Source organism: Bombina bombina, chromosome 1 (assembly GCF_027579735.1).
Source record: "Bombina bombina isolate aBomBom1 chromosome 1, aBomBom1.pri, whole genome shotgun sequence".
Taxonomy (NCBI): Eukaryota; Metazoa; Chordata; class Amphibia; order Anura; family Bombinatoridae; genus Bombina; species Bombina bombina.
Genome location: NC_069499.1, coordinates 516,379,264 through 516,401,616, shown reverse-complemented (window position 1 = coordinate 516,401,616; position 22,353 = coordinate 516,379,264). Strand labels below are relative to the sequence as shown.

The 22,353-nt window shown below is 38.2% G+C and overlaps 1 protein-coding gene across 1 annotated transcript in view; it reads left to right on the top strand.

The window, feature by feature from the left end:
* The window catches only part of HIBCH (3-hydroxyisobutyryl-CoA hydrolase), a gene marked incomplete in the record, with an annotated part of 371,527 nt that overhangs the window by 162,036 nt on the left and 187,138 nt on the right, over positions 1-22,353 (top strand). The window contains 1 exon segment of the mRNA XM_053698615.1: positions 19,077-19,163. Within this exon segment, the coding sequence (XP_053554590.1) occupies positions 19,077-19,163 (87 nt within the window).

Sequence of the window (22,353 nt, the reverse complement as noted above, 5' to 3'; positions counted from 1 at the left end):
AAGTTGACCCTTCAACAGTCCGAAGAAGCTTGATCAGGAATGATCTTTGTGAAAGGGTAGCAGCCCAGAAACCACCTTTTTTGGAAGGCTAACAGGGTGAAAAGGTTTAGATATGCTAAAGCTCACAAAGATTGGAATGAAGATCATTGGAAAAGAGTATTCTGGATAGATGTATCCAAGTTTGACATTTTTGGGTCCAATCGTCGACAATATGTGAGATGAACAGTTGGAGAGAGATGAGGAATGAGTGCTTGCGGCCTTAAATGAAACATTGTGCAGGGTCTGTCCTGGTTTGGGGCTGCATTTCTGCCAGTGGTGTTGGTGATATTGTCCAAATTGATGGGATTGAGAATGCTGAAAATTAGACAGGTTTTAATTCATCATGCCATTCCTTCTAGAAAGCCCCAGATTCCGAATGGTTTAATTTTTCAGCATGATAATGATCCCAAGCACATTGCTAATGCAGTGAAATTATATTTGGAGAGAAAAACAGCTGATAAAACACTGACAGTCATATACTGGCCTCCACATAGTCCAGACCTGAATATTATAGAGGCGGTATGGGATCACCTGGACAGAGAAACAAATAAAACACAACCTAAATCTAAAGAAGAATTTTCTTTGCTGAAAGAAGCCTGGTATCATATACCAGAAGATATCTTCAGAAATCTTCAGGACAGTCTCCTCAAAAGAGTTCAAGATGCGCTTAGTGCCAAGGGAGGTCACACTAAATACTGGCTTTTGATTGAAGAAGCCATTTTGTTCTGAAAATTGTGAGGGGGTTTATATTGTTTTGTACATTTCCAGTCGGCTAGATTACGAGTTGTGCGTTAGGTTTAAAAATCAGCGTTAAGAGGTCCCAACGCTGCTTTTTAATGCCCACGGGTATTACGAGTCTTAAAGGTACAGGTTTACCGCTCACTTTTTTGGCCAGACTCGGAAATACCGCAAATCGACTTACGTAAATTGCGTATCCTCTTTTTTTCAATGGGACTTGCATAGCGCCGGTATTACGAGTCTTCCAAAAAGTGAGCGGTAGACCCTCTCCTGTCAAGCCTGATACCGCATTTTAAAGTCAGTAGTTAAGAGTTTTACACTACAACGCCGTAGCATAAAACTCTTAACTAAAGTGCTAGAAAAGTACACTAACACCCATAAACTACCTATTAACCCCTAAACCGAGGCTCCCCCCACATCGCAAACACTATAATACATTTTTTAGCCTCTAATCTGCCAAACCGGACATCGCCGTCACTATAATAAACATATTAAACCCTAACCCGCCGCACTCCCGCATCACAAACACTATTTAAATATTATTAACCCCTAATCTGCCGGCCCTAACATCGCCGACACCTACCTACATTTATTAACCCCTAATCTGCCGCACCCAACGTCGCCACCACTATAATAAAGTTATTAATCCCTAAATCTAACCCTATCCCCCCCTAACTTAAAGTTAATTTAAATAAATCTAAATAAAATTAATACAATTCACTAAATTATTCCTATTTAAAACTAAATACTTACCTATAAAATAAACCCTAAGATAATAGCTAATAGTTACATTGTAGCTAGTTTAGGGTTTATTTTTATTTTAAAGGCAACTTTGTATTTATTTTAACTAGGTACAATAGTTATTAAATAGTTATTAACTATTTAATAACTTCCTAGATAAAATAAAGACAAATTTACCTGTAAAATAAAACCTAAACTAAGTTACAATTACACCTAACCCTACACTACAATTAAATTAATTACCTAAACTAAATACAATTAATTAAAATTTAAAAAAAAATATCTAAAGTATGAAAACCTTTTTTACCTGTAAAAAAAATTACAAATACCCCCCAAACATTAAAACCCCCCTTAATAAAACCTAACACTAAACCCTTGAAGATCACCCTACCGTGAGACGTCTTCACCCAACCGAGCAGAAGTAGTCCTCCAGACGGGCAGAAGTCTTCATCCAAGCCGGGCAGAAGAGGTCCTCCAGACGGGCAGAAGTCTTCATCCAGACGGCATCTTCTATCTTCATCCACCTGGCGCGGAGCGGCTCCATCTTCAAGACATCCAACGCGAAGCATCCTTCTCGGCCGACGACTAAAGACGAATGAAGGTTCCTTTAAGTGACGTCATCCAAGATGGCGCCTCTTCAATTCCGATTGGCTGATAGAATTCTATCAGCCAATCGGAATTAAGGTAGGAAAAATCCTATTGGCTGATGCAATCAGCCAATAGGATTGAAATTCAATCCTATTGGCTGATCCAATCAGCCAATAGAATGTGAGCTCAATGCTATTGGCTGATTGGATCAGCCAATAGGATTGAGATTCAATCCTATTGGCTGATTGCATCAGCCAATAGGATTTTTCCTACCTTAATTCCGATTGGCTGATAGAATTCTATCAGCCAATCTGAATTGAAGGGACGCCATCTTGGATGACGTCATTTAAAGGAACCTTCATTCGTCTTTAGTCGTCGGCCGAGAAGGATGCTCCGTGTCAGATGTCTTGAAGATGGAGCCGCTCCGCGCCAGATGGATGAAGATAGAAGATGCCGTCTGGATGAAGACTTCTGCCCGCCTGGAGGACCTCTTCTGCCCGGCTTGGATGAAGACTTCTGCCCGTCTGGAGGACCACTTCTGCCCGGTTGGGTGAAGACGTCTCACGGTAGGGTGATCTTCAAGGGGTTAGTGTTAGGTTTTTTTAAGGGGGGATTGGGTGGGTTTTAGAGTAGGGTTGGTTGTGTGGGTGGTGGGTTTTAATGTTGGGGGGGTATTTGTACTTTTTTTTTCAGGTAAAAAAGCTGATTACTTTGGGGCAATGCCCCGCAAAAGGCCCTTTTAAGGGCTATTTGTAATTTAATGTAGGGTAGGGCTTTTTTTTATTTGGGGGGGGGGGGGCTTTTTATTTTGTTAGGGGGATTAGAGTAGGTGCAATTAGTTTAAAAATCTTGTAATTATTTTATTATTTTCTGTAATTCAGTGGGTTTTTTTTTCGTACTTTAGATATTTTTTTAAATTGTAATTAATTGTATTTAGTTTAGGTAATTAATTTAATTGTAGAGTAGTGTTAGGTGTAATTGTAAATTAGTTTAGGTTTTATTTTACAGGTAAATTTGTCTTTATTTTATCTAGGAAGTTATTAAATAGTTAATAACTATTTAATAACTATTGTACCTAGTTAAAATAAATACAGAGTTGCCTGTAAAATAAAAATAAACCCTAAGCTAGCTACAATGTAACTATTAGTTATATTGTAGCTATCTTAGGGTTTATTTTATAGGTAAGTATTTAGTTTTAAATAGGAATAATTTAGTGAATTGTATTAATTTTATTTAGATTTATTTAAAAGGGTTAGGGTTAGACTTAGATCTAGGGGTTAATAACTTTATTATAGTGGTGGCTACGTTGGGGGTGGCAGATTAGCGATTAATAAATATAATGTAGGGTTTGGCGATGTTGAGGCAGCAGATTAGGGGTTCATAAGTATAATGTAGGTGGCGGCGGTGTCCGGAGCGGCAGATTAGGGGTTAATAATATAATGCAGATGTCGGAGGCGGCAGATTAGGGGTTAATAAGTGTAATATTAGGGGTGTTTAGACTCGGGTTCATGTTAGGGTGTTAGGTGAAGACATAAATGTATTTTCCCTACACTGAACGCTGCTTTTTTGCAGGTGTTAGTTTTTTATTCAGCCGGCTCTCCCTCATTGATTCCTATGGGGAAATCGTGCACAAGCACGTTTTACCTGCTCATCGCTAACCTAAGCAGCGCTGGTATTAGAGTGAGATGTGGAGCTAAATTTTGCTCTACGCTCACTTTTTTGCGGGTTAATGCTGGGTTTCTAAAATCCCGTAATACCAGTGTTGTCTGCAAGTGAGCGGTGAGCATAAACTGCTCGCACCCCTGTTAACGCAAAACTGGTACTCTAGGTGTTTGTTAGGGATAACTTCTAAACTATATTCTCATGCAAAATACACTTTCTTATGTCAAACTTGAATTTATCATTAATCAAAATATTTAAAGTGAACAACTTAAAGTAATACAGTCCCTGTGATATTATGTTGGCACTTATCCTATCCAAATTTCTATCATCATTTAATAGTGCTAAAACATTTCTACACAAAGTTCCCTTATCAGGATAGCTCTTGAGACATAATACATTGTTGAGATTTTTTTTTGCTTTTGTTATTGTTTATTTTCCATTGCTTTTCAACCTCCCTTTGTTGGCAGATAATTGAACGTGGACTGAAGCTTGATATCTACTGTATATAATTGCTTAATTGTGATAACTATTTAATGTTTGAAAAAAGTAACACTAAAACATTGGTTTTGTATTTCTATCTAAATAATTTTGCTTTTCTCTTGGTAATTTATTTAGAACCATTTTTATAGTAGATGTTCTGAATTATTAGTTTGTAAGCATAAACTCAATTGATCTTGCAATATCATTTTTTTTTATATTATTCTATAAATATCCATAAAATTGTTAGTGTAGAAAAGGCATTTTCCATGGCAACCCTGAACTCACCATTTACATCTACAGCTTTGACTTTGAAGTAGATCGTCAATGCATTCTTTCATATTTCTCCTGATAAAAAGATGTGGATATCAACTCCTATTATCTTAAAATTAATATTCTTAGCAAAATAATGATTTCGGAAAACTGCACTGCAAAAACTTACAGATTATTGTGTTATTGCCAATTAAAACTACCTAGTAGTCGAGGTGGATAAAGTGTGTGTGTGTGTGTGTATATATTTATTTTTTTTTAACAGATTTTTGTAGTTAAATCAGATTTTTTTTTTTATTTAAATATATCTTTTTATAAAATGCTTTCTGATGAAAAATGTATCTAAGGAACATTTTCTATTTAAGATACATTAACGCCAAACGTTATTCATCCTGAAATAAGAATTTGTTTTTAGAGGCTGTATATTCATGGCTGCAATGCTTACATTTTTTGATAAAGGAATCTCATTAATCCATTGTCAATGTCATGCTCTTCCAAATGATTCTGTAAGATTATTTGGGGCATTTTTTTCTATCTAGGAGATATTATCACAGATTCTTGGTTTTGCAATTCTCAAAAATTTGAATCTGGAGAGATAACATGCCCATTCTTCAAAACAATAATTTTATTTTAAATAAACATACAAATTTAAGATAAATACTTTAATGTCATTGTTCTTCTGCAAATCTATATACGCAAAATCGGCCTCTTACCTCTTAAATGCTAAGTTTCAAGAAGCTCAATGAATAGAAGATTGTTTGGAGTGGGACAGATTTGCACAAGGAGCTAACTGTGAGGAGGGAGGGACAAGTAGTAAAACATTTAAGTGAAGCCTATGTTATTGTTTTAGTTAAATAAAAATATTTCACTTGTTATTATTAAGGTTATTATTCCTTTTCTCCTTCCAATAAAGTACAGCAGAAAAGTTATCCAAATATGAATGATAATTCACTTTGCAATCATTTTATAATTATCTATGTATTTATGGTATATAATCAAATCAGTAATTTCTTTCATGTAATTAACAAGAGTCCATGAGCTAGTGACGTATGGGATATACATTCCTACCAGGAGGGGCAAAGTTTCCCAAACCTTAAAATGCCTATAAATACACCCCTCACCACACCCACAAATCAGTTTTACAAACTTTGCCTCCAAGGGAGGTGGTGAAGTAAGTTTGTGCTAGATTCTACGTTGATATGCGCTCCGCAGCAAGTTGGAGCCCGGTTTTCCTCTCAGCGTGCAGTGAATGTCAGAGGGATGTGAAGAGAGTATTGCCTATTGAATGCAGTGATCTCCTTCTACGGGGTCTATTTCATAAGGTTCTCTGTTATCGGTCGTAGAGATTCATCTCTTACCTCCCTTTTCAGATCGACGATATACTCTTATATTTACCATTTCCTCTACTGATTCTCGTTTCAGTACTGGTTTGGCTTTCTACAAACATGTAGATGAGTGTCCTGGGGTAAGTAAGTCTTATTTTCTGTGACACTCTAAGCTATGGTTGGGCACTTTATTTATAAAGTTCTAAATATATGTATTCAAACATTTATTTGCCTTGACTCAGAATGTTCAACTTTCCTTATTTCCAGACAGTCAGTTTCATATTTGGGATTATGCTTTAAATTATCATATTTTTTTCTTACCTCAAAAATTTGACTTTTTTCCCTGTGGGCTGTTAGGCTCGCGGGGGCTGAAAATGCTTCATTTTATTGCGTCATTCTTGGCGCGGACTTTTTTGGCGCAAAAATTCTTTTCCGTTTCCGGCGTCATACGTGTCGCCGGAAGTTGCGTCATTTTTGACGTTATTTTGCGCCAAAAATGTCGGCGTTCCGGATGTGGCGTCATTTTTGGCGCCAAAAGCATTTAGGCGCCAAATAATGTGGGCGTCTTATTTGGCGCCAAAAAATATGGGCGTCGCTTTTGTCTCCACATTATTTCAGTCTCATTTTTCATTTGCTTCTGGTTGCTAGAAGCTTGATGTTTGGCATTTTTTTCCCATTCCTGAAACTGTCTTATAAGGAATTTGATCTATTTTGCTTTATATGTTGTTTTTTCTCTTACATATTGCAAGATGTCTCACGTTGCATCTGAGCCAGAAGATACTACAGGAAAACCACTGCCTGCTGGATCTACCAAAGCTAAGTGTATCTGCTGTAAACTTTTGGTAGCTATTCCTCCAGCTGTTGTTTGTAATAATTGTCATGACAAACTTGTTAAAGCAGATAATATTTCCTTTAGTGATGTACCATTGCCTGTTGCAGTTCCCTCAACATCTAAGGTGCAGAATGTTCCTGATAACATAAGAGATTTTGTTTCTGAATCCATAAAGAAGGCTTTGTCTGTTATTTCTCCTTCTAGTAAACGTAAAAAGTCTTTTAAATCTTCTCTCTCTACAGATGAATTTTTAAATGAACACCATCATTCTGATTCTTTGGACTCTTCTGGTTCAGAGGATTCTATCTCAGAGATTGATGCCGATAAATCTTCATATTTATTTAAGATGGAATTTATTCGCTCTTTACTTAAAGAAGTACTAATTGCTTTAGAAATAGAGGATTCTAGTCCTCTTGATACTAATTCTATACGTTTGGATAAGGTTTTTAAAGCTCCTGCGGTTATTCCAGAAGTCTTTCCTGTTCCTAATGCTATTTCTGCAGTAATTGCTAAGGAATGGGATAAATTGGGTAATTCATTTACTCCTTCTAAACGTTTTAAGCAATTATATCCTGTTCCGCCTGACAGGTTAGAATTTTGGGACAAAATCCCTAAAGTTGATGGGGCTATTTCTACCCTTGCTAAACGTACTACCATTCCTACGTCAGATGGTACCTCGTTTAAGGATCCTTTAGATAGAAAAATTGAATCTTTTCTAAGAAAAGCTTATCTATGTTCAGGTAATCTTCTTAGACCTGCTATATCATTGGCTGATGTTGCTGCAGCTTCAACTTTTTGGTTGGAAACTCTAGCGCAACAAGTAACAAATCGTGATTCTCATGATATTATTATTCTTCTCCAGCATGCTAATAATTTCATCTGTGATGCCATTTTTGATATTATTAGAGTTGATGTTAGATTTATGTCTCTGGCTATCTTAGCCAGAAGAGCTTTATGGCTTAAGACCTGGAATGCTGATATGGCTTCTAAATCAACTCTACTTTCCATTTCTTTCCAGGGAAACAAATTATTTGGTTCTCAGTTGGATTCTATTATTTCAACTGTTACTGGTGGGAAAGGAACTTTTTTACCACAGGATAAAAAGTCTAAAGGTAAAAACAGGGCTAACAATCGTTTTCGTTCCTTTCGTTTCAACAAAGAACAAAAGCCTGATCCTTCGTCCTCAGGAGCAGTTTCAGTTTGGAAACCATCTCCAGTCTGGAATAAATCCAAGCCTGCTAGAAAGGCAAAGCCTGCTTCTAAGTTCACATGAAGGTACGGCCCTCATTCCAGTTCAGCTGGTAGGGGGCAGGTTACGTTTTTTCAAAGAAATTTGGATCAATTCTGTTCACAATCTTTGGATTCAGAACATTGTTTCAGAAGGGTACAGAATTGGTTTCAAGATGAGACCTCCTGCAAAGAGATTTTTTCTTTCCCATGTCCCAGTAAATCCAGTGAAAGCTCAAGCATTTCTGAATTGTGTTTCAGATCTAGAGTTGGCTGGAGTAATTATGCCAGTTCCAGTTCCGGAACAGGGGATGGGGTTTTATTCAAATCTCTTCATTATACCAAAGAAGGAGAATTCCTTCAGACCAGTTCTGGATCTCAAATTATTGAATCGTTATGTAAGAATACCAACGTTCAAGATGGTAACTGTAAGGACTATATTGCCTTTTGTTCAGCAAGGGAATTATATGTCCACAATAGATTTACAGGATGCATATCTGCATATTCCGATTCATCCAGATCATTATCAGTTCCTGAGATTCTCTTTTCTAGACAAGCATTACCAATTTGTGGCTCTACCGTTTGGCCTTGCTACAGCTCCAAGAATTTTCACAAAGATTCTCGGTGCCCTTCTGTCTGTAATCAGAGAACAGGGTATTGTGGTATTTCCTTATTTGGACGATATCTTGGTACTTGCTCAGTCTTTACATTTAGCAGAGTCTCATACGAATCGACTTGTGTTGTTTCTTCAAGATCATGGTTGGAGGATCAATTTACCAAAAAGTTCTTTGATTCCTCAAACAAGGGTAACCTTTCTGGGTTTCCAGATAGATTCAGTGTCCATGACTCTGTCTTTAACAGACAAGAGACGTCTAAAACTGATTACAGCCTGTCGAAACCTTCAGTCTCAATCATTCCCTTCGGTAGCCTTATGCATGGAAATTCTAGGTCTTATGACTGCTGCATCGGACGCGATCCCCTTTGCTCGTTTTCACATGCGACCTCTTCAGCTCTGTATGCTGAATCAATGGTGCAGGGATTACACGAAGATAAATCAATTAATATCTTTAAAACCGATTGTTCGGCACTCTCTAACGTGGTGGACAGATCACCTTCGTTTAATTCAGGGGGCTTCTTTTGTTCTTCCGACCTGGACTGTAATTTCAACAGATGCAAGTCTCACAGGTTGGGGAGCTGTGTGGGGATCTCTGACGGCACAAGGGGTTTGGGAATCTCAGGAGGTGAGATTACCGATCAATATCTTGGAACTCCGTGCAGTTTTCAGAGCTCTTCAGTTTTGGCCTCTTTTGAAGAGAGAATCGTTCATTTGTTTTCAGACAGACAATGTCACAACTGTGGCATACATCAATCATCAAGGAGGGACTCACAGTCCTCTGGCTATGAAAGAAGTATCTCGAATTTTGGTTTGGGCGGAATCCAGCTCCTGTCTAATCTCTGCGGTTCATATCCCAGGTGTAGACAATTGGGAAGCGGATTATCTCAGTCGCCAAACGTTGCATCCGGGCGAATGGTCTCTTCACCCAGAGGTATTTCTTCAGATTGTTCAAATGTGGGGGCTCCCAGAGATAGATCTGATGGCCTCTCATCTAAACAAGAAACTTCCCAGGTATCTGTCCAGATCCCGGGATCCTCAGGCGGAGGCAGTGGATGCGTTATCACTTCCTTGGAAGTATCATCCTGCCTATATCTTTCCGCCTCTAGTTCTTCTTCCAAGAGTAATCTCCAAGATTCTGAGGGAATGCTCGTTTGTTCTGCTAATAGCTCCGGCATGGCCTCACAGGTTTTGGTATGCGGATCTTGTCCGGATGGCATCTTGCCAACCATGGACTCTTCCGTTAAGACCAGACCTTCTGTCACAAGGTCCTTTTTTCCATCCGGATCTGAAATCCTTAAATTTAAAGGTATGGAGATTGAACGCTTGATTCTTGGTCATAGAGGTTTCTCTGACTCCGTGATTAATACTATGTTACAGGCTCGTAAATCTGTATCTCGAGAGATATATTATAGAGTCTGGAAGACTTATATTTCTTGGTGTCTTTCTCATCATTTTTCTTGGCATTCTTTTAGAATACCGAGAATTTTACAGTTTCTTCAGGATGGTTTAGATAAGGGTTTGTCCGCGAGTTCTTTGAAAGGACAAATCTCCGCTCTTTCTGTTCTTTTTCACAGAAAGATTGCTATTCTTCCTGATATTCATTGTTTTGTACAAGCTTTGGTTCGTATAAAACCTGTCATTAAGTCAATTTCTCCTCCTTGGAGTTTGAATTTGGTTCTGGGAGCTCTTCAAGCTCCTCCGTTTGAACCTATGCATTCATTGGACATTAAATTACTTTCTTGGAAAGTTTTGTTCCTTTTGGCCATCTCTTCTGCTAGAAGAGTTTCTGAATTATCTGCTCTTTCGTGTGAGTCTCCTTTTCTGATTTTTCATCAGGATAAGGCGGTGTTGCGAACTTCGTTTGAATTTTTACCTAAAGTTGTGAATTCCAACAACATTAGTAGAGAAATTGTGGTTCCTTCATTATGTCCTAATCCTAAGAATTCTAAGGAGAAATTATTGCATTCTTTGGATGTTGTTAGAGCTTTGAAATATTATGTTGAAGCTACGAAATCTTTCCGTAAGACTTCTAGTCTATTTGTTATCTTTTCCGGTTCTAGGAAAGGCCAGAAAGCTTCTGCCATTTCTTTGGCATCTTGGTTGAAATCTTTAATTCATCTTGCCTATGTTGAGTCGGGTAAAATTCCGCCTCAGAGAATTACAGCTCATTCTACTAGGTCAGTATCTACTTCCTGGGCGTTTAGGAATGAAGCTTCGGTTGACCAGATCTGCAAAGCAGCAACTTGGTCCTCTTTGCATACTTTTACTAAATTCTACCATTTTGATGTATTTTCTTCTTCTGAAGCAGTTTTTGGTAGAAAAGTTCTTCAGGCAGCGGTTTCAGTTTGAATCTTCTGCTTATGTTTTTTGTTAAACTTTATTTTGGGTGTGGATTATTTTCAGCAGGAATTGGCTGTCTTTATTTTATCCCTCCCTCTCTAGTGACTCTTGTGTGGAAAGATCCACATCTTGGGTAGTCATTATCCCATACGTCACTAGCTCATGGACTCTTGTTAATTACATGAAAGAAAACATAATTTATGTAAGAACTTACCTGATAAATTCATTTCTTTCATATTAACAAGAGTCCATGAGGCCCACCCTTTTTTGTGGTGGTTATGATTTTTTTGTATAAAGCACAATTATTCCAATTCCTTATTTTATATGCTTCGCACTTTTTTTCTTATCACCCCACTTCTTGGCTATTCGTTAAACTGATTTGTGGGTGTGGTGAGGGGTGTATTTATAGGCATTTTAAGGTTTGGGAAACTTTGCCCCTCCTGGTAGGAATGTATATCCCATACGTCACTAGCTCATGGACTCTTGTTAATATGAAAGAAATGAATTTATCAGGTAAGTTCTTACATAAATTATGTTTTTCTGATAAAATGGTAAATCTAATTTGAGAATGTATTATTCTAAAGATGAAACCCTCAATTGTCTGTAAATATTAATATAACAACAACCAGAAATAATAAGTCTTTAGGTAGAACGCCATGATTTAAAAAGAGTCTTACTGACTAGTGATATAAAATTATGGTTTAAGGGGCGGAGCCGGCTGGCGAATCGGATGGCCGCACTTTAATGTGAGCTCCGACCAAAAATTGCTCAAGATAGCTGTTACGGGGACATTCGAGCACAGACCGAAGGCGCAACACACCCAAACCACCTCCGGATCGGATGGGGACCTGAAAAGAGGCGACCAAAACTGCTATAGCTAGATCTTTGATGCCACTAAGGATTGAGGCCTAAATCGCGGCCGCCATCTTTGAAGCCTGAGGGTAAAATGTAACACCGGAACCCTCCGGATTCCTATCCCAATTAGCGCCTTGAAGCAAAGGACCCCGGAGGAGACACTGAAATATAGGTAATGCCTGACTGTAGAATGCGGATCATGTGAGGTGTTATTGATGCGGATCTTTATCATAACCGCCATCTCCACAACGCTAAGATGTGACACGCTGCATGAGAGCATAAATAAATCCATCACCATAGGCATCAAACTGATCGAATATACCCACTATTAATACATATTTGCCAACGCTTAGTCTCATATGAACTGTGACTCGAAAAGCAGCTACTTAATAATAGAGACTGGGATTTGGAAAAGTAAGCACGATACAGACACAGGGAAAGTTTTGTCAACTTCTAATTACTGCAACAACAGATAGTTTTTGCTGCTTGCCTGAATTCACTATAAAGCACATATTAATTGCCTGAGTACTGAAGAGGTGCGTAGTACAGGCCATGCTGACATACTGCCTCATTTAATATAATCACAGCTACTGAGGGAGATTTCTAACATACTCTCCAATCATCATTATAAGAACTGTTCCTCTATCCTGGTCTAATTTTTAGTGGGTAAAAGTGATAACAAACTAAAGGAAAGGAATCTGGCTATAGCACTGCATGAAAATGTCACCAAAAAAAGATTGTCAAACCGGGCAGAGATACAAAAAAACCTGCTGCAACAAAACACTCAGTGAGCTCTTTCTTTAGGCCTGCAGAAACCTCACAGTCTATTCTATCTGAACAAGCCACACCACAGAGACCTGAGATGTCACCCTCAGACAGTGAGGATAGTGATATGGAAGATTCTGTGCAGATATCTAAATCCTTTTTGGCCACTATACCATCTAAACATGATCTGGATAACATAGTTGTCAAGGTTAGAGATTGCATAAAAGAGGAACTAGCCAACCTAAGAAAAGATATGTCAGAAATTGGCAACAGGGTAGAAGCCCTAGAAGAAGATAATGAGTTTATGAGTCACGAAATCTCTAACCTGCAAACTACAGCTAATGTACACGATTCAATGCTTTTACAACTGCAAGATAAACTAGAAGACTTAGAGAATAGAGAGAGACGACAGAATCTTCGTGTTAGAGGGATCCCAGAAACAATCTTGCCCAACACGATCCCTGAATTCCTTAAAGGCCTCTTCTCTTTTCTACTGGGCCCCACTTCTACCACAGACCTATCCATGGATAGAGCTCATAGAGCTCTAAGACCAAAGCCTTCAGACCAAGCACCTCCAAGAGATATTATTCTCAAGCTGACACATTTCCAGGCCAAAGAAGACATCATGAAAGCAGCAGACGAATTAAAGATATCAATTTCCAAAACTGCCACCTGCAAATATTCACAGATTTGGCCCCTCGTACTCTACAAAGGCGAAAAGAATACCAACATTTAACAGCGCTTCTCAGAGCTAAAGGAATACCATATCGATGGGGCTTTCCATGCTCTATTAACATCTCCCACGGTGGCAATAAGCTGTCATGTAAAACTTTGGACGATATACCAGAATTATGTGCGGCCCTGGGGATAGAACCCACCCAACCAACAATATCAAAAGAAGATGCAGAATCTGCAGTGGCACCCAAACCAGTGAGACATCCTAAAGCACAATGGCAGCAGCAGAAAAGTAAAAGACCAAAGAACTCCCAAGACCTCACACCTGTGGATAACCCAGGATGACGCTGATAGGAACTGATTGGGTGAGATAAATCTATGTTATCTAAATATTAAATCTTCTGTCTCCTCATTTCACTATAAACATTAGCATACTTCTTATTTGCTGGACTCTCAAGTAAAGAGACTGAACATGTATGCATAAATAATTGATATAGTCCTATATTATTTGTCGATAAATGTTATATTGTCCTTGTAATTGTTTATAAATTTACTATAAGTCATAACTAGGGGCAAACTAATTTCCCCCTGAATTGTGACATGTTATGTCAAACCATTTGCTATTTGTTATTGTTTTTGTTGTTGTTTTTGTTACTGTTTTCATGGTTTAAGTTTGAATCAAAATTGTTCAAATTGATATTTTTGTTTACACGCTATCTACCCGTAATCAACAAACTCCAGGTATATGCACTTTCTACACTATTATTGATTGGTTCGCACAGTCTCATGGATAGACCTAGCAGTCAGGCAGGTATTGACCCATTAAACAGATAATGACTGACAAAACAACAATTGTGTGTATGACACAAAATGTAAGAGGGTTCAACACACCTCACAAAAGACGCATAGCATTCACTGACATTAAGCATAGACAAGCAGACATCCTATTTTTGCAGGAGACGCACTACATAGCAGGACAAGAACCAGGTTTTTTTGCATCCACATACACCAGACACTATCACAGCAGTCACCCATCCAAAAAAATCTCAGGAGTCAGTATCCTACTTCATAACTCATTACAGTTCCATGTCCAACAAACAGATGGGGATAATGAGGGGAGATATCTGGCCCTGGGGGGACTACTTCAAGGGAAACCAATTACTTTGGTCAATATTTATGCCCCCAACACACACCAAGCCCCTTTCTTTCGCAGAATAACTAATAACATTTTAGCCTTTTACAAGGGGTCCCTCATAGTAGGCTGCGACTTAAATACCCCGCTGAATCCAACGATGGATAGTTCTACTGCACAATCACTGGTGTCGAAAAAATCACTTAGGTTCATTAGGGATGACCTGACATTACTGGGAATCCATGATGTCTGGCGAGTTCAACATCCGAATAATAAGAAATTTACCTATTACTCAGCACCACAGAACACTCACTCCCGTATAGATTACATATTTACAGACCATAACACCATCTCCTCAGTGACCTCATCAGACCTCACACCGACTAGCTGGTCCGACCATTCGGCAGTTTTATGTAAGTTGCACTGGTCCTCACTCCCTTTTAAACCATTTCAATGGCGATTTGATGACACTATACTCAATGAACTACCAATATTACAACAAGTAGAGAAGTCGATAGTGGACTACTTTGAGCACAATAACACCCCAAATATAAACCCATTCTCACTCTGGGAAGCTCATAAGTGTGTCATCAAATGATAAAAATTAAAGCCCTGCAAAATAAAAGTAATAGATCACAACAAACAGACCTCACTGCTTCTTATCAAAACGCAGAGAACTTATATAAGGACAATCTGCATGATGACTCCCTAAAATCATTACGGGATCAAGCTAAGCTGAAACTTCAAAAATTTCTAGAATTAGCAGCCCAGAAGCAAGCACTAAAATTACAACAGAAATTTTTTCTGGAGGGAAATAGGCCCGGGAAACTCTTAGCAAGAGCACTTAAAACCAAACAATCAGCCCACTATATTCCTATGTTACGAGACCCTTCTGGTGGATTAACGGTAGAGACTAAGAAGATCACAGAAATCTTTAGAGATTACTATACCATGTTATATAACTTGACGCCGCACAGGAATAACAAAACACATTTTAACGATTGTTGCAAGTACTTAGATACTGTTACCCTACCTAAACTAACAGCAGAAGATCTTAGCCCCTTCGACTCAGCAATAACCGCTGAAGAGATTACCAATGCTATAAACTCATTAAAACAAGGGAAAAGCCCTGGACCTGACGGCCTCACTAGCGGTTATTACAAAAAATTTAAGCATCTTTTGATCCCACATTTACTTTTGGTTTTTAATTATATTGATGAATCTCATGGCCTACCCTTCTCTATGCTTGAGGCAGTAGTTACACTTATACCGAAACCAGGTAAAGACCCGACTATTGCATCAAACTACCGCCCAATCTCTCTCCTGAATATAGATATTAAGATATATGCTAAAATCCTATCCACCAGAATTAATAAAGTACTCCCTTCATTGATCCATCCAGATCAGGTGGGTTTCGTGCCGCAGAGAGAAGCTAAAGACAACACTGTAAAAGTCTTGCACCTTATGCAATATGCAGCTATACATGACATTCCCTTTATTCTACTTTCGACCAACGCTGAAAAAGCTTTTGACAGACTAGACTGGACCTTTTTAAAAGTTACCCTACAGAAATTTGGTTTCCCAGACAGTTTTATTCAAAAAATTCTAGCCCTTTACACTAACCCCAGTGCCAAGATTAAAATTAATGGTACACTTTCCAACTCTTTCCCCATATTAAACGGTACTAGACAAGGGTGCCCTTTGTCACCCTTATTATTCGTTCTCTCAATGGAAATTCTTGCTACTAAATTACGTGACAATCCTGCAATAACTGGACTTACTATAAACTCCACCCATCATAAATTGGCACTTTATGCAGACGACCTACTACTGACACTAACTCATCCAAATATATCCCTACCTGCGGCACGGAGCACACTGGAAGAGTTTGGCCTCCATTCTAATTATTTAGTTAATAAACATAAATCTGAATTGCTCCCCATAAATTTAAATGAGACTGACATTCAAACACTTAGTTCACAGGTACCATACCAAATACAGAGGTCCTCACTGAAGTATTTGGGGGTTCACCTCGCTAGTACTGTACAACAACTATTTGAACTGAATTATGAACCACTCTTAAATACTCTAACTAGAGACACATCTGCATTGCTAAATAAAAATATATCCTGGTTGGGCAGGATAGGGGTAGCCAAAATGACCATACTCCCCAAGATCCTTTACTTGTTCCAAACGGTCCCCATACCGCTCTCAGATACCTACCTTAATAGACTCCAGTCTGTGATGAATTCGTATATCTGGAAAAAGAAACCTCCCAGAATAGCTAGAACAACTCTTTACCTATCAAAAATATACGGGGGTTTAGGCGTACCAGACGTAGTTAAGTATCGAACAGCAGTCTTCTTAAAGAGACTGATAGACTGGTGTACAACCCCTAACAAATATAACAAGATTTGGTTGCTGTTAGAACACGACTTGACTAGATCCCCCCAACTCGGCGCATACTGTTGGCAACCGAATGGGAACCACCCAGCCTTGATAAAAATCTACCCTATAATACGAGAAACTTTTGCCGTCTGGTCTCGGACTATAGCTAGAAACCCACATATCTCAACTATCCCCTCTCCCCTGACGACTGTTTTGTCCAATCCAGACTTCCCAACAGGGATGTTAGCTACGCCTAAATCACAGAACAGCCTAGACAACCTCGTCCCACTGTATACACTATTAGAGGCGAACAAATTGATATCTAAACAACAATTAGGGGACTTGGGAATCACACAATTCACTGACTGGTTTAAATATCTACAACTCAAACATTTCGTGCACACCCATAAACTTAAACAACACACAACAAGAGATCGTACCCCTTTCGAAAAACTTTGCACTCTCAGCTCACCTCCAGCCACGTTATATCCACCCTATATCAAATCCTACTCACACCCTCTGACCCCAAACAAACCTCTACAATAATATCTTGGCATAAAGAACTTCCATACACACTCTCTGAGGAAGAGTGGCTCGATATCTTTCGACATACCAGTAAATCTGCACATTCAGCCACCCTACTAGAAACTAACTACAAATTCTTGCTTCGGTGGTATCTCACTCCCCATAGATTAAAATATATATTCCCAGAAGCATCAGATAGATGCTGGAGGAAGTGCTCGGGTGAAGGTACACCTTACCATATCTGGTGGGAATGCCCTAGGATTTTAAAATTTTGGACAGACATCAACCAAGAAATGAGCAGGTTATTAAATCATGAGATTGCTTTAGACCCTTTGATATACTTATTCCATATCCTGCCCAAATTCCAGTTTAAGCAGTACACATCCCTATTTCAGTTAGCCATATGCAGCGCCAAACAAATAATCCCGAGGATGTGGAAATCTGAGTCCACTCCAACTTTATTAATGTGGAAAACACAAATGGAAGCAATTCTGTCCCTGGAAAGATTCTTTTATTACAAAACTGGCAGATTGGAGTTCTATGCCGAAATGCTATATTTTTGGGAATCCTATTATTACACAGAGCAGAACTAAGTTCCTCATGCTGCGCCCCTTTATATTGACAAATCACAAGGTTGAATATGGAAAGTTCCTCTCTAGCAAGACGAAACACACCATCTAACTCCCCAACACACTACATGCCCTTCTAGTCATATAAGTACTAGCCAGGACTGATAGGCAGCCGAACATGGAAAGTAGATTACACTAGAACCAAACCAACACAGTCCCATTTCCAACTATACATCTCAGACATAACCACCTGACTGCCCAACTTTACCTCAGGATCTGTGATGGCATAGGAGATATATACAAGAAGTTACTATTACAGTATTGATGTATAAGCATAGATCTCACTATGTGTACCTTGATCAGATGAACCCTGCAAACTTACCAAGAAAACTTTTTGTGTAGTTTATTTTGATTATTGGAGTTTAAATATTGTTGAAAATGATGTTGAAATATGTGAAATATGTTCTTAGCACACTGAAATCAGGTCTTGCCTATTACAAAAACGCTTCAGGTGAACATACAATTTTTCATGTGGACTTTCAGAACCCGGATCCTGTGTGATTGTTAAAGAACCCACCATGTAATACGATATTGAACCTGCCATGTAATATATTTTGACCACTGGAGTGTAATTATTGTTTGAAATTGTTTAGTTGTAATGAATACTTTGATACAAATAAAAGATTAAACTAAAATTATGGTTTAAATCAATTCCATTTAAATCAAATCCACCCTGATAGAAGTGTTTGCACAACATTTACAATAAAAAGACTGCTAAATATCCTGTTTTCCAGTAAATAAGCCATACTGCACCTGGGCATTGTATTTGTTTCTTCTTCTTTTGCTCAGAACAACGCTGTTCATAAAGGAGCTATATATGAAAACTAAAGGAGTGCTAGTTATATCACTCTCTTATTGGGCTTCAGATTATAGTACCTAGATTTAAAACATTACATTTCAGTAATAATTGTTTTTCCAAAATGTATTTCAAGTAAACCTTATTGGTTACACACTAACTACATAGAACTCATGACCATCTGCCCTTCTAATTTGGGACTAAGAAAGCAATAAAGTATATCAATAAAAACACATTATAACCATTACGAAGGATGTTCAACTATAATCATGAGAAAATGTTGTTTATTAATTATAAAAACTAATTTAAATATAACCATAGCTATTGTTTCAGATTGCTTATGTTTAATCTACTCTAGGCCTATGTGTTTTATAAACAGTATGGTGTAATTATATAACTGAGATAATTATGTTAAACATGCTTAACACTACAATTCATTATTTATGTCTTAAACAGATTGCTTCCCTTGAGAACGATCTTACCAGCTTAAAGTGCCCTTCAAAAGATGACATTGCCAGTGTGCTTGACACCTACCAGAAAAAGGTGATAACCTGTGAGACCATTCTGTATTTTTAAGCAAAGTCTTTTTCACAATTACTAAGTAAGCTATATACAAAACATTATATATGTTCAACCATGTTGGAGTACAAATGTTTATGTAGGTTTCAGAATTTATATATTTTTTTTTTTTAGAACGCCAACATGCTCACACCACTGTAAAAGAGTACAAAAAATACATCATAAAAACAGCATATAACATACTGCTGCCAAAGGAGGCTAGGGTCCAATTTCTTTGGGAACAGAATATAGCTCGTGAATTTGGGTGATAAACACAAAAGGTTTAGGGGATTGCTTGGTTTTTGATGGGATTATTTCTTGGTGGAAATTTCAGGCTGAAGACAGAGGCTAAAATATGAGCTTACAGTGACCTGATTGCTTGTAGGGGCGCTGGCTAATTGTTATCTAATGCTCTGATTATGGACTAGATGGGGAAAAGCAAATAAAGGGCTATTTAGAAAGCATTTAGTTGTACAAAGTTTGGGGAAGGGTATTGAAGACTAAGGGAAGAAGATGGGTTAGGTGCATCATTTGAAAAGATTTAAAAGCAGTTGTAGGATAAATTTGAGTTGAAGAGAGTACAGTGCATAAGGGCTTTGCAGGTTATAATCAATATATTGAAGGTAGTCTGTTGTAAATGTGAAGGGATTTACATAGTCAAGCAGCCAATGCAGATTGAATAATTAGGTGGAACAGTATGGAGGAAGCATGCAGCATTTTTTTAAAGGGACAGTCTACACCAGAATTTGTATTGTTTAAAAAGATAGATAATCCCTTTATTACCCATTCCTTAGTTTTGTACAACAAACACACGGCTAGATTATGAGTCTTGCTTTAGGGTTAAAAAGCAGTGTTGAGAGGTCCCAACGCTGCTTTTTAACGCCCGCTGGTATTACGAGTCTGGCAGGCACAGTTGTACCGGTCACTTTTTTTTCGCAACTCGAGCATACCACAAATCCCCTTACGTCAATTGCATATCCTATCTTTTCCATGGGATTTGCCTAACGCCGGTATTACGAGTGTTGGAAAAAGTGAGCGGTAGACCCTCTCCTGTCAAGACTCCTACCGTATTTAAAAGTCAGTAGTTAAGAGTTTTATGGGCTAACGCCGTAACATGAAACTCTAAAGTGATAAAAAGTACACTAACACCCATAAACTACCTATTAACCCCTAAACTGAGGCCCCCAACATCGCAAACAGTTAAATAAATTTTTTAACCCCTAATCTGCCGACCGGACATTGCCGCCACTGTAATAAATATATTAACCCCTAAACCACCGCACTCCCGCATGGCAAAAACTAGTTTAATTTTATTAACCCCTAATCTGCCGACCCCAACTTCGCCACCACTATGCTAAATGTATTAACCCCAAACCTAAGTCTAACCCTAACCCCCCCTAACTTAAATATAATTTAAAGTAATCGGGAAAAAAATTACTACATTTAAATAAATTATTCCTATTTAAAACTAAATACTTACCTATAAAATAAACCCTAAGCTAGATACAATATAACTAATAATTAAATTGTAGCTAGCTTAGGGTTTATTTTTATTTTACAGGCAACTTTGTATTTATTTTAACTAGGTACAATAGTTATTAAATAGTTATTAACTATTTAATAACTTCCTAGTTAAAACAAATACAAATATACCCGTAAAATAAATCCTAACCTAAGTTACAATTACACCTAACACTACACTATAATTAAATAAATTACCTAAACTAACTACAATTAATTACAATTAAATAAACTAAAGTACGAAAAAAACAATAAATTACAGAAAATAATAAAATAATTACAAGAATTTTAAACTAATTACACCTAATCTAATCCCCCTAATAAAATAAAAAAGCCCCCCAAAATAATAAAAATCCCTACCCTACACTAAATTGCAAATAGCCCTTAAAAGGGCTTTTTGCGGGGCATTGCCCCAAAGTAATCAGTTCTTTTACCTGTAAAAAAAATACAATACCCCCCAACATTAAAACCCACCACCCACACACCCAACCCTACTCTAAAACCCACCCATTCCCCCCTTAATAAAACCTAACACTAACCCCTTGAAGATCACCCTACCTTGAGACGTCTTCACCCAACCGGGCAGAAGTGGTCCTCCAGACGGGCAGAAGTCTTCATCCAATCCGGGCAGAAGAGGACCTCAAGACGGCCAGAAGTCTTCATCCAGACGGCATCTACTATCTTCATCCATCCGGAGCGGAGCGGGTCCATCTTCAAGACATGGAGCATCCTCTTCCATCCGATGACGAACACTAAATGACGTTACCTTTAAGTGACGTCATCCAAGATGGCGTCCCTTCAATTCCGATTGGCTGATAGAATTTTATCAGCCAATCGGAATTAAGGTAGAAAAAATCCTATGGGCTGATCCAATCAGCCAATAGGATTGAGCTTGCATTCTATTGGCTGATTGGAACAGCCAATATAGAATGCAAGCTCAATCCTATTGGATTAGCCAATAGGATTTCTTTCATGTAATTAGCAAGAGTCCATGAGCTAGTGACGTATGGGATATACATTCCTACCAGGAGGGGCAAAGTTTCCCAAACCTCAAAATGCCTATAAATACACCCCTCACCACACCCACAAATCGGTTTTACAAACATTGCCTCCTATGGAGGTGGTGAAGTAAGTTTGTGCTAGATTCTACGTTGATATGCGCTCCGCAGCAGGTTGGAGCCCGGTTTTCCTCTCAGCGTGCAGTGAATGTCAGAGGGATGTGAGGAGAGTATTGCCTATTTGAATGCAGTGATCTCCTTCTACGGGGTCTATTTCATAGGTTCTCTGTTATCGGTCGTAGAGATTCATCTCTTACCTCCCTTTTCAGATCGACGATATACTCTTATATATACCATTTCCTCTACTGATTCTCATTTCAGTACTGGTTTGGCTTTCTACTACATGTAGATGAGTGTCCTGGGGTAAGTAAGTCTTATTTTCTGTGACACTCTAAGCTATGGTTGGGCACTTTTATATAAAGTTCTAAATATATGTATTCAAACATTTATTTGCCTTGAGTCAGGATGTTCAACGTTCCTTATTTCAGACAGTCAGTTTCATATTTGGGATAATGCATATGAATAAATCATTTTTTCTTACCTTAAAAATTTGACTTTTCCCTGTGGGCTGTTAGGCTCGCGGGGGCTGAAAATGC